Consider the following 13,190-nt stretch of genomic DNA (forward strand, 5'->3'; position numbering starts at 1 on the left):
GCAGGGCAGCGAGATGGAAATGGGACCTCGAGCTGCCAGCAGCAGAGGAGAAACCCAGTACAAACCCAGGGCTGCTCGTGTTGAACGCTCACCCCTTTTACTGCCTGCCCTGAAGACCACATGTCACCAAGAGGACAGCAACACCCCAACAGCAAAGGAGGGAAGGGAAAGCTGCTGTGCACATGCTGCCGATTTTCTATCAGTCCACACCATGACAGAGGTCAGCGCCTCTGCTTCCCAGAGAGGAGGGAGTGGGGAGATGCTCCAGACTGGGCTGAGAGATGCTTTGCTGCATGCCAATTTTTGCAGCTCTTCAGACAAGCAAAACCTCAGAAGAGCTGATAAAGACTCTGTTCACCACACACCTTCAAGGGAAATCTTGGGGCTATTGGAATTGTTAAAGGGATAAACCTGTCCAATTAAATCCCCTCTGCACTCTTGATATATACTTGTGCCAGACGTAAATGGAGCTTGGAACTAGTCCCAGCTGAACAGTAATGTGCTGAGCATTCAACCAGGACTAAAAGCACAACAGGCCTGATCTCCCACCTCCCGCGATGCCTCCACTGACCGTCTCTCACCGCTGAGAAGCCAGCTTGGGAAGTACTTCATGGTAATGCACCAAGCTCCCACCTCACCCTCCACCACAGGATCCTAAAGCATGGCCAAGTCCTAACTGCACCATGAGAAGGAATATGCAAGGAAAAAATGCCATTAAGTGTGAAAACACAAAACCAAGGGTGTGGGGTGGAAATCAGAGACAGAACTGAGAAATTTGGTTAAGGCAGTACAAAAACCCAGTGCACCAAATCCCAGCTCTTCCAGCCACCTTCCCTTAGGATCCAAGGTAGATGGGAACACCACAGCCTCCTAGAGCAATGTTCACCCAGGCTTTGTAGCCACAGGAAACCCAGCCAGACATCCCTGTAGTATGCTTTCAAAAGACAGAAAATCCCCAGTCTTGTCCTTTGTATGCCAGGTGTAGGGTTTCCTACTCGTTACAGGAAAATTTGAAAATCTCCAGTGAAATATATTGTGAGCTCCTACACTTCAGCTGAAGGAAACCCCACAAACTCTTCCCTTAACTACTGGAAAGTGCTGTTAGTTCTCTCATCGCCAGAGTCACTCAAGGTGCACCAAACCTATGACACATACATACATCTATGTAAAATACACACAGATGTATATAATACACATTTTAAGTTCTCTGAGACAGAAAATGCCACTTTGCCACACTTCTGCTCACTGCGTCATATTTGATACTGCACACAGCTGAGGTCCACTGCAAACGCAACAAAGCTGACCCTAAGTCAAAAAGATTTTGCTGGTGATGTACAATATGCAAAACTAAACCAGCTCTTTGGAGAAAATACCAGACCAACCATGTCACCAGCATCCCATGGGGGCAACGCCAGAGCCTGCAGACATTCATTCCTACCGTGTTCTATGGATCACGAAGCCTCTTTTTAGAGATGGGAGAAGACCACCAGCACAGGTGGCAATATTTAGGCCTGTCACGGTGTATAAATACCTCACTTCAGTGCATAACCCTCTCAGTAAACTGTGGGATGTGCTGCTCTCAGAAGGCAAAGCAAATTGTCTGTGGTTAAATATGTGAAGGATGAAGCAGTCAGCATCCAAAAGCAGCCTTTACAAGAATGGTATAAAAAGTAGAAACGAGCCTAAAACATACCCTAGGATCTCAAATATTCATCTCTCAGCCTCCTCCTCCATCAAATCAGAACTCCCTTCCTCCCCCAGTCTACAGAGCTTTGGGAAAGGATAGACTTGGAGGCATTGCTCATGCACTTCACCTAACGTTATGAAAGAATCAGATCTGGGGTGTCTGTAGACCTGGAGGGGGAAGTACCCTCCTAGATCCTGCACACAGGCAATGACCTCCTCTTGTTCCCCTACCACCTTTTCACTGCAGAGATGCTTTTGCGGCAATAGAAGAGTTTTCCAAGGCCCTGGGCTTGACACAGCTGCTTGCGCTGATGCCTTTCGTACCCTCAGCAGCCCCCCCGCCATCCTCCTGCTCTGACCATGCTGTCTGGTGTTGCCGTCACAGGTGAGGAAGCGGGGCTGGGCTGCCGAGACATCCGCGGGTTGCCGGCACAGGTGAGGAAGCAGGGCTGGGCTGCCGAGACCTCCGTGGTGGCCATGAGCAGTGGACAGCTGGGCACCCAGGGACACGGCGTGGCAGGACGGAGCAGCCCGTGTCCGCCAGCAGAGCATGAAGTGGGAGCAGCAAACAGCACAGGGAAGGGAAGAAGAGCTGCCCGTGTGGTCTGAGCACACGGAAAAGGCCAGGGGCTGGATTTGCTGGCAAGGGAGGCTCCAGCCAGTACCATTTACCGTTGCTGATTCCTTTCCTTTCTATGGAAAACTGGCTAGTCTTCACCAACCTCAACAAACACAGACACTGAGGCTTCAGAGGAAGAGAATTCTCTACATGCAAATTGGGGAATCCCAGAAAGGCTACACAGAGAGAAGAGACGGGAAGAGAGAAAAACACCCCTCAGGTTTGGGAATCCAGAGGTGGCAGCCATCTCGTGCCCACCCCCAGGTGATGGCTTTTCCCTGGCTCGCTCAGTACTCTGCCAGCACCAAACTCCAACATCTGGTCTCCTAAACACGCTCACCGAAGAAGCCCTGCCTATACATGTGCCTCCGGGCACATAGAAAGGCAAGGAGGGGTCTGAACTCACTAAGAGATTGAAGAAGCGATACAAAATTTAAGTTAAAAAGAAACGTAGCAGAGAACCTATTTGGCAAACAACTGACCTGTCGATCTCTAGTCTTGGATGATGTCAAGCTTCAAGCCAGCCAGCTGTGATTCCCAGCACAAGAAAAATACAACAGGGATTTGTAGTTGTTTTGTAACCTGCCACCTTGTTCCCTTCCACATGTGAAGGAAGTTGTCTTTTTCTTAGCCCCAACGAGGGCAAGCTCATGAGCGTGGACACGAAAAGCCCCTTAAGCTCCTATCCAGTCAGGAACATACCCACCCTTTCTTTACACCTCACCTACAGCAAGACCCCTGGAATTTCCCCACAATGCAATACACTGGCTAAATTTGATGTCACCTCCTTCAGGAGTTACTCCACCTTAACAGTATTTTTTATTTCTATTTCAAAGGAGAGCAGCTGTACTTTTGGTATTGAAGAGCATTTCTTCCATCTCCCCCCATACTGAAGTTTGGGAATACCAGACAGCTGGAACTACAGAGCCCAAAGGAGACTGTGACGCTTGAAGCAGTGGACATCATAGAGGAAGAAGACTGGAGGATGCTGGGGAAAAGGGCAGTTAGTGCTGATGCAAAACCATGTTAAACAGAGGCCACTGTGTGGGACACAGGTAGAAGTCCCCCAGGACCCAGCTGTAGATGCTTTTTTTTCTAGTGCCCACTGGAACAGGTGGGGATTGCAAAAAGATCTCCCTAGGAATTTTTCTGTTCCGTGATGAGACTGTCACCAGATATTATGGTCTGGAACAAAGAGGGAGGGACAACATTCAAATAACCAGCCCCTTGCAGATGACTGCTACTTAAGGAAGCAATTACCCTCTCTGCCACACACCCCTGGCTCCGGAACTCCTCCAAAATGCACGTGGGAAATCACGTCCTGCTAGCGCCAGAGCCATGCCACAGCACTGCACCATGCCTGTCAGAACCAGACAGCCGAGTGTGGTTTCCTTCTGCTTGATTTCTGCTTCTTAGAAATGCAACACACAAGGTAAGAAACTATGTATTATTAATAAATGCTCCACACACAATTTAACTTTAATAAAGACATTAATATTTCCACTTAGAAACAGAGGAGAACAGGCTCTTTGATGACTGGACTGAATCACCACCTAATCATAATGGCAATTCTGAACCATATGCCCATAGCGTCTGCCTGAAGGCTAGCTAGCACCTTCCTACAAAGCCCTACCATAGCACAGCAGTATTCCTTCTCTCTCCTGCAGCCGAGGAGACAGGGATGCATCTTTTCAGTAGAGTGAGCATGAGTGACGTGGCGATTCATACACCCTGGAGAGGCTCCATTTCTCCCTCCTCACCTGCCCTCACTGATACATAGGAGTCCCACCTGACTCAGATGCTGAAAAATTTATTTCACAAAGTCATCATCACTCTTGTGAGTCATGAGAGAAGGGGAGGAAATGACTCCAGGGGAGATGATTCAACTAGGGGGAGAGTTGAGACAGAAGAAAACAAAGGCTGGAGAGTGGAAGCAGCTGTGGGAGCCCTACTGTTTCAAAGGAACTTAGCACGACATGGAAGAGATTCAGAAGATCCAGTTTCTCCTCCTCCCATCAGCTTCCCCATTTCCAGATTTTGTTGTCAGCAGCACCAGCCCGAGACATCAAGAATTTCACACAAGCTGGATGTAAGAAACTGCTCCATCCGCCAACTGCGCCCTGAAGGAGTCCTCTTGAAAGGACTAATTCAGGTCAACGGATCACTGTTCCCACTACAATAAACCAGCACCAAGTCCCTGTTATCTAACCAGCACTGTCAGAATCCCTCCACTGCATCAGGTCCAGCACAAGGCGAGCCCTTAACAGTGCACCAACCGGTCCTGCCCAACACCCAACAAAAAGGTCAAACGACCCAGTGGAAATCACCCAGCACAGTCTTGCTGTGTAACTTGGCGTTATTACCCTGCCCATCCAACAGGAGCAACACATTGTCCAGGTACGTATCAAGTTTGCAACTAACCTCTGTCACCTGTGTCCTCCTCCAGCATCTGTAGGTGGTGCACATCTCTGGAATGTTTAATAGATGATGCACGCTCAGGCATGCACACAAACTATATGGACACAGGGATGCAGGTTCATGTTAGGAAAAGAACTGGTGTCCCTAGTCTTCACTTCCACAAACCCAAATGCAGTGCTGGCAATGCATACCCCAATTCAGTGCCACTTCAGCTCCTTCCACTCAAGCTAAAACACCTGGTGTGAGACCCAAGAGGGACTAACCTTCACCTCCCAAAGTCAAGAACTGAATATACAACAGTCTTCTTCACCCAAATCCCTACAGTTACCACTTTTGTCAGTCACTGTAGACAGCCCCATACCAACCTGACCCTCTGGCCAGGCTCTGACCACCCATGACTCAGATCCTATTAGGTCTTGAGACTCTCCAGGTCTACATGGGTGTTTTGTGATTTCTCCCACATACCCTCTCTCAGCTACTTCTCACCCAGCATGGAGATTGGCCACTTCCAAGCTCTCACTGCCTTAGTCACCCTGCCTACCAGGTTGAAGGGTGACCAAGCCTTTTTGGCTATGCAGACACAACAGCCATGTCACCTGCTCCAATCCTTCCCCTTGTCTATCGCCCCACAGAAGCCCTCCTAGTTCATCAAGCTGCAAGCCACATCCAGTTGGCCATACTGCCAGATGTCCATGGCACATCATGCTGCTGGCTACAGCTGGGGATTTGAGAGGACACTACAGCTCCTGGCAGTGAAGCTCTTACACGGCTCCCACACTCCGCAGCAGAGAGGATATCTCCATCTCTCCAGGAAAGCAATTACTTGTTTCTTCCCCAGTAGCAAAGAACACTGTAGCAGAGCGCAGCTCCGCTGCTGCCTCGTTACAGCCACTGCTGGGTTTTACCGAGCTGGCACCACGAGCAGGTCACCTTGCTCCACTACAGATAAAATTAATTAATTTTAAAAGGAGTGTTACAAAATAGGATGGTAGATTGGAAATGTATGCAGGCAGCTAGTAGGGCAACTCACACAAGCGGTCAATCACAGGATTTGAGTACTAGGCACCGGCACAAACATTTCAGCGCATCCTCTCCTAAACAGGAAACCCCCCACTTGTCTGAAACATTTCCATGAGCTATTGCAGGGACACTGCAGTACCTGCAGTACCTTTGCTGCCGCTCACCATACCGCCAGTTAAATGACTGGGTCCAATTTTCTGCCAGGCTTTTGCTGTCACTTGTATTCTTGTGGCAGCACCTTCAGCTGTTCACATCACGGTGGGAGAAGACAGAAAGCAACATACCTATCGTAAATCCTCACATCACACATCCTTGCCTCACACCCCAGACATATTCCATATGAATCTACAGAATGCAGTTCCCAGAAAAGGCCACACAACCACAGAAATCACTTTGAAGCCGAGATCATAAGGCTAAACCAGCATCAACCCTCTTCTTTAAACAGAACATATCTGTCAAAGGATCGGCACACAGACCCATCACCTTACCTTTAAAGCACGGACTTTCTTGGCCAAGAGGCTCTCGATGTCCCCTGCAACCTTCTCCACCAGTTTCCTGGGCACGTTTTCCTTGACTTCAAATAGGTTTTTATTCTCATTGTAGATCTAAGAAGGGAAACAAGAGAAAGAAAGGCAGTCAATATTAGAGAGAAGGACAGCAGCCTTCCCACAGAAAAGCTGATCCTCTCAACACAAAAGAATTTTAGCAACATGGATTAGGTAACAATATAAGCTTTGGAAATGAGGGGAGGAAAAAAAAGAAAAAAAGAAAAAAAAAAGCATTTGACCTGCTGCCCACACCACTGGCTTTATAGCTAGCTGCCTTTGTGCTTGCAGGCTGTGAGCATCCTCCCTCTCCCCCAGAAGCTGAGCTGCCCACCACACTGCGCCCCCCCCCCCCCCCCACTGAGCCAAACCAGCAGCACAGGCAGAGCCGCTGTGCTTCTTTCTGTGCTCTTCCTCACCCAAACGCACCCCTAAAGCATACTGACCACGCACAGCCCCCTCCCCAAGGCCACTTGCTGAATGGTGCAGGTGAAGCCCAGCTCCCTGCCTGCCACCAGCTCTCTGTGCACTGCCACTGGGTTGGCCAGGGCCAGGTGTGGAGCCTCAGGCAGCCCCGGGCAGAGGCAGCAGTGGGTACCAGAACGGGAGCAAGGGGGTCACATGAAGTAGGATAAAACCACATCTCTAAGGAAGCTGTAATAATGTGGTGCCCTCAAGAAATCAGGATTTCTGCAACTAGTCCAGAACTTGGCCAGGCTGTGGTGGGGATGGTGGGGAGAGGCACATGTCTATACTGGGATTATCCTGAAGGGCAGATGCAGTCACTTTTTTGAATTTGAATGTTTGCACCCAAAGCATGCAGCTGTGACCTGTGGGCCTGGCCTTCCAAGCCACATCAGCCAACTGCAGAGGACAATGTCACCCCCAAGGGAAGTGCTGCCGGTGTCAGCACTGCCCCAACAAGAAGGGCTCAGTCCTACCACAAGACTTCGCAACCACCAACCCCTCAGTCATCTCCTCAGATCATTTTCTGACTTAAATTGGTCTGTCTGCAAAGTCAGGTGTAACCAACACAGGGTAAAAGAGAGCTTTTTACCATGATCTGAGATTAGGGGGGAAAAATAATCCTTATGCTTATCTTTTCTTAATACATGAAGAAAACCACAAAGCAAACAGGATTCTGCTTCTCTCCGAATCCTCAGGCTACTAACAAATACCTGCAATTCCAGACATGAAGACATCTGGCAGCAGAAAACCCTCCAAGGAGAGCTGGACCTCCCCAAGGAGGGAGCTGACTCCATGCTTAGCTGTGATTTCCATGCTAAGCATGTCTGGCACCTACCCGCGCTTGCACAATCCTTGGGAGCTGAATCATTGCTTCCCACGGGACAAAACCCCCTCTTGGCTGGAGCATCAGTAGAGGTGAAGCACTCTGCCTGCAACTGCTGGCTTGCAGCAGACCTGGCCGTTTACAACAAAGGAAGAGACGAGGTGGTGCAGAAACCATTTCTCATGGAACATCTGCCTGCCTCTGCTCTGGGTCTTAGAGCAGCACCCAAACACACACAGTAAACAAGCAGCTTCCACAAGACAAGCTTGTACCTCAGAAAACCCCCATTTCACCCTGTGCGGGAGGCAAAAGGCAGGTCAAAGGGGAGGCTCGGCTAGAGAAGCCACCGGGCTGATACCACCACAACTGTTGCTCTTGGTGGAGCCAGCAAAAATAAAGGTATGGGCAGGCAGGTGTGCCCAGGGTCTGGACAGCAGCACAACACACAGCTTAAGAACAGGATGAGACGCTCCTGATATATTGGGAAAGTCTGCCCTTTTTGTTCTCCAGATGCTAACAAGCTGGAGCAAGAAGCAACTCTGCTCACCAAAAGGCAGCTGGTGATGAATTCAAGGGCCTGTGCAGAGACACCCCACACACACAGAGCCTACCTGTACTAGAGCCTACCCTTTCCTTCTGTGGTTAAAAAAGTGGTTTGTGAGGTTGCAGCCACAGAAGTACGCTTGGAGACAAAGTGAAAGGCTGCTCTTTGGCTTTGCACAGTCCCTCCAGGCCTGCAGGGTTCATCTTCAGGCTTCAGCTTTGTTTTCTGCAGCTCTTGCTGGGGTCCATGCTCTGCCCATGCTCCTTCTTTCTTCTGTACCACTAGGAAATTCCCAACAGCACGCCCCCTCCAGCAGCCTTGTGTCCATATACACCGTTACTCCATCCCAGCTCTACTCCAGGCAGCTCTTCGGTTGGTTTGTTTTTTCCCCAAAGCAGCCCCAAGGGATTCAGGTAGCCTGCCCTGGCTGCCAGGATGGCAACCCATACCACCTCTGTCAGTGGGAGGGCACACAAAAGGCTCAGACCTGCTCATTTCTCAAGTTTCTGGAGAAAATAGCATTTCTGTGAATTTTCCTGGTTACTGACTTGCAAGAGCACAGGCCAAGAGCAGAGACACAGCAAACCAAACATCTGGGATCCTCATCAGACTCCTCAGTCCCTAAGAAACACACGGAGCATGGCTCCAGCATCCTCCCTGAGTCTCTGCTCTTGCAGGCTCCAGACCTGCCAGTCTTCATGGAAGGGTAACTCCAAGCATTAAGTTTTCAGCCAATCTCATTCCAAGGGCTTCACCCAAATCATTTAGGTCCCCAGCCCCCCCATATGTCACATCAATTTGGCAGCTCCTCTCTTATTTTAGGTGATCGTTATATCAGCACAGTGACTCCAAAGAGGATGCTTTAGTAAGAGAACACCTTTTAGAGGCATGCTCAGACTCCAGCAGAAATTATTTCTAGGCGTTCTTCACTTCAGGGCTCCATCACACCCAGAACTTCAGACTAAAAAGAATATATTGCTAATAGCAAAACATTACATGCTAAACATCCCACATCAGCACAGAAAGGGTTAAAGCGAGGAAAGCTCGACACAAAGCAATATTCTCTCATACTCTTTTTTTTTTCCCTTTGGTAAGTAACAGCATAACAAAATAATGTTGTTGGGAAGACGCGCGTTACCTCCAGCTGAGCAGCAGCAATTAGGAAAGCAAAGAGGAACAATGTTCAAGGAGAAAGCTTTGGGTAAGGAGGGCATCCTGACTTTAGTATTTTCCTATTATGAAACAGAAAATTGGCTCCTATTGGTTACGGACAGAAACGGTGCCTGTCCACAAGGGAGGTAAAAACAGAAAAAGAAACCAGGAGATGTTCCTCCAGCCTTCTCTGCAGCTGCAGAGCTCTGCAGTTCTTCTTGGCTGAATAGTTCATTGGCGTTAATTAGAACAATCCAACATGAATTAACAGTGACCATACGTGCACAAGAACGTACCAGACAGGCAGGGGAATGAATGGTACTGCTCCAGGCAATTAAGATAGCTTCGCACTCTCCATTGTAGCATTTTGCTTTGGGTTTTCAGAACTTGCCCTAGTTTTACTTATCTAAGGTGACATTTTCCATATTGGGTTTTTCCTCGAGCTGAATCGAAGGGAGGATTTTCTGACCAAAGACATCCCAAACGTTCCTCAGCGATGGCAGAAGCTGTTAGTTCTGTCCAGATTAGAAAGCCATTCTCATTGAAATTCTCCTGTGATCGGGTGCTCTGGGACCTGGGTTTCAAATTTGTAACAGCAGTGACCTTGGAGTCATGAAACTGCTGCTTCTGATTCTGCACAGGTACACTCACACCCAGCCATACCGGCACCCTTGGGGAGAAGTGGGGGGCAGGGTGCATGCTCTTTGTAGACTGGGGTTTAATTTGCAATCCCTTCACAACAAACACACCGCATCCCCTCACAGCCTGCATGTACCCCTGCGACAAGCAGGGCGAGTGGAAGGCAATGCAGGAACACGAGAGCCAAGCCCGATCCTGCAATGCTCCAGCCAGGCTGGAATGGGTAATACCCCTGCATCAGCCCTGCCCAACATGGGTGGCAAACTTTCAGTCACTGGTCCGCAGAAGGGCTGCACAGAGCCCCTGAATTACTTACAGAGGTATTAGCCCTCAGGCAGCACAGAGGATGAAGCTGTTGTATTCAGGGGATAGGGATCAAGACCAAATGATAAACTGCAAATGTCAATGAAAAGTGTGGGAAGGGCTGAAGCTGGATGCAGCAGCCAAAAGATCCAGGCATGGCAGTAGAAAGAAGAGTCCGGCAGTGGCTTAGAGGGAACTAGTAAGTGGCAAGAGCAGAAGGAAATATTAACACAGGCAAAACAACAGAAAGTATGGAGTTGAACTGAAATAACAAAATAAAAATAAAAAAAGGTAATGGTGGCAGGTATGGGGGGGAAATCAAATAGCTCAAGACAGCCTGCAACATGAAAAATTTAATCCCAAATACTCCTAAGCATAGTGCAATTAGAAACAGCTGAGAAGATGATCTAAACCAGCACAGCCGTGCTAAGTAGCCTTACTAAAAAGCAGAGGTGGTAACACAACCGATTGCTAGTACACTGTCACAGCAGCAACTGTACAACCGAGGAGGCAGATCTGATACTGCCTCAGAACATCCATCCTCTAAATTCACTTGTTTGCCTTGCTCCTAATGCATAACTAACGATGCTCATCTCACCTATCAATTCCCTCTGTGCCTATATATCCAGGGAGCTGCCAGGGTTCAGAGAAAGCATCTGCCCTCCCCAACTCCCCACGAGCACACCCAGCACCAAAACTGGGCAGCCTGAGAAGGAAAAGGGCACAGAAATACTCCCACAAGTGCAGAAATCACTACTTGATGAGCTGCCACAAGAAGACCCAGCACCTTCAAGGGGTCAAGACATCTGATGATAAAACAGGAAGGAAAATAACAAACTCCAGGGGAGCTCCCTGTACAGCACCACAGCACATGTATGTGCCTTTGGGCACCACTAGAAAGTAAAAACTTTTTCATCAACCCCAGCCTTGCTGTTTCCCAGGGGCACTGGCCTCCTCTGTGCAGCAGCAGGGCCAGTCTCCAGCCTCCCTCCCTGGCCAAGAGGGAGAATGTTGATGGGAGGGCTGGGACAGTGGGGTACCCGTGTGAGTCAAAGCAGACCCCTTCTCCTTCCCTTTCCCCCCAGCTCCACTTCACCTCCTCCAAGAAGCAGCCCTTCCCAAAATCGAGCTATCGGAGGGGCTGCACACCGCTGTGCTTGCACAGCACCATCTCCATGCCAAGACTCCCCCTCCACCTCACTTAAAAACAACAAACAAAAAGCTGAACCCCCACCATGGCAGCTGGTGACCCCTGCCGTGCTCAGCCCCACCAGGCCAGGGTACAGCCATACCCACAGCTCAACCCCCAGCCGGGATTTGCTCAGGGCCAACTGCAGCCCCACCGGGAGAGTCTGCGAGCTCCCACTGCAAAGACATCTGATCCGGGACACAGTTATCTCCCGGAAATTCCTGCTCCGCGCCCCCCCCCCCCCCCGAGTCCAATACACGTGGCTTGGACAGCTGCAGTCCGAACACCAGCGTGTAATCACAGCACAAACCCAGCACGTTTGCAGAAGAGCAAAGTACTATACACAGCAACAGAGTGGGCTGCCTTCCATGAGCATCCTGCCTCGGAGAGGGGTGCTCCTGACGAGGGAGACCAAAGACCAAACAGCACCTCTACGGGCACAACAGCCACGCACACCCAAGATAACCCCTCGTGCCCCAGAGATGGGACTGCTGTCAGGAAAATAAAAGGGTTTTCCCATCTGACATTATTATGGGGGGCAAGGAAGGTCTTTGTTTAGGGCAATACTTCCAGCTCCTGCAGACAGGCCCATGCTGATCACCCTCGTACAGTGACCCAGATATGGTCTCTGCAAAGGGCATTAGTTGGTACAAAAAACACTGCAGCAGGATACCTGCCCTTAGAGGGGCTGCTTGCTTAGATGCCCATCTGGTGTTTCTCCTAAAGCTTCAGGATCTGTTGGTCTCCACCAGACAAGCAGCAGTCTGGCCCATTTCCAGACTCATCTCACCTCCAGTGGTGTCCTGCTGTTTCCCCACGGCTCAGGGTGTCACTGACAAGGAACAGAGGGAACCCTCAAGCAGACTTGCTCGTGCCTTGAGCACACAGAGCAGACCCCTCTGATGAAGAGGGAGCCTACAGAACTGCCTAGTAAACATAAATGACTGGCAAGAGCCCTGTGAGATGGTCCAGGCTGAGCAAGGACCAGCGTGGCTGGGTAACAGGCAGGAAAAGGAGTGCAAAACCCCAGAGATCCTGTTGGAAGATGGAGACTGTTCAGGGCCACAGGCAGAACGCAGAGACAGCACGATTCCCATCTCACCCCTTGTCCCTGCTGCACCTACTGTCGCTAAATTTCATCATCTGGTGCTTATAGTTCTTGCAATGATGGTAATCATTGTGGTGTCTATATTACATTAGGAGGATGTCAGCCTCGGCACAGCGTCAGGGCTAATCAAGCAGGCAGTGACAAGTGTGATACTGGCCTCACTGACAGCCCGCCAGGATGAGTGGTGCTGCCTGTACCACACACCACTGCAGGGGCGGGGGGGATGGGGACCACCAAGGGCACTTGGGTGGCTTCTGGCAAAGCAGCCATCAGCCAGGAAGGTGCTAATTCCTGTTTTCCCTGTCGAGGAGTCAGGGGCTGGCTGAGGGAGGCAAGGGGAAGCAGCTGCAGGTGAGCGGTGGTGCCGCAGTCCAGCGAGGGCTTTGCAAATACAGCCCACACCACCTGCCAGAGCCAGCACCACGGATGCCACCAGCCCTGAGGACCTGGCTCTGTGAGCATCAACCCAAGCCCAGGCACCGGCCCAGGCACCCACCGTGACACCCCCTCGGCAGTGGTGCAGGCAGCTCCTGCGGAGCCCGACCTGCCCCTTGCTGCAACCCTGCCTGGCCCTCAGCAAGAGCCGCTGCTCCTGCAGCCCGCGGACGTGCTCGAGTGTGCGCAGGAGGTAAACAGCTTGACATTTACTAGCCCTTCTCCTCTCTCCTCACACAGT

At 50.3% G+C, this 13,190-nt stretch overlaps 1 protein-coding gene across 3 annotated transcripts in view; it reads right to left on the reverse strand.

The window, feature by feature from the left end:
* Positions 1-13,190, reverse strand: part of CACNA2D2 (calcium voltage-gated channel auxiliary subunit alpha2delta 2) — a 223,499-nt gene that overhangs the window by 131,505 nt on the left and 78,804 nt on the right. For all 3 annotated transcript variants that reach the window (XM_037384697.1, XM_037384694.1, XM_037384696.1), the window contains exon 3: positions 6,232-6,348. In XM_037384697.1, the coding sequence (XP_037240594.1) occupies positions 6,232-6,348 (117 nt within the window). The remainder of the gene's footprint in view (positions 1-6,231; positions 6,349-13,190) is intronic.

This window comes from Falco rusticolus, chromosome 4 (assembly GCF_015220075.1).
Source record: "Falco rusticolus isolate bFalRus1 chromosome 4, bFalRus1.pri, whole genome shotgun sequence".
Taxonomy (NCBI): domain Eukaryota; kingdom Metazoa; phylum Chordata; class Aves; order Falconiformes; family Falconidae; genus Falco; species Falco rusticolus.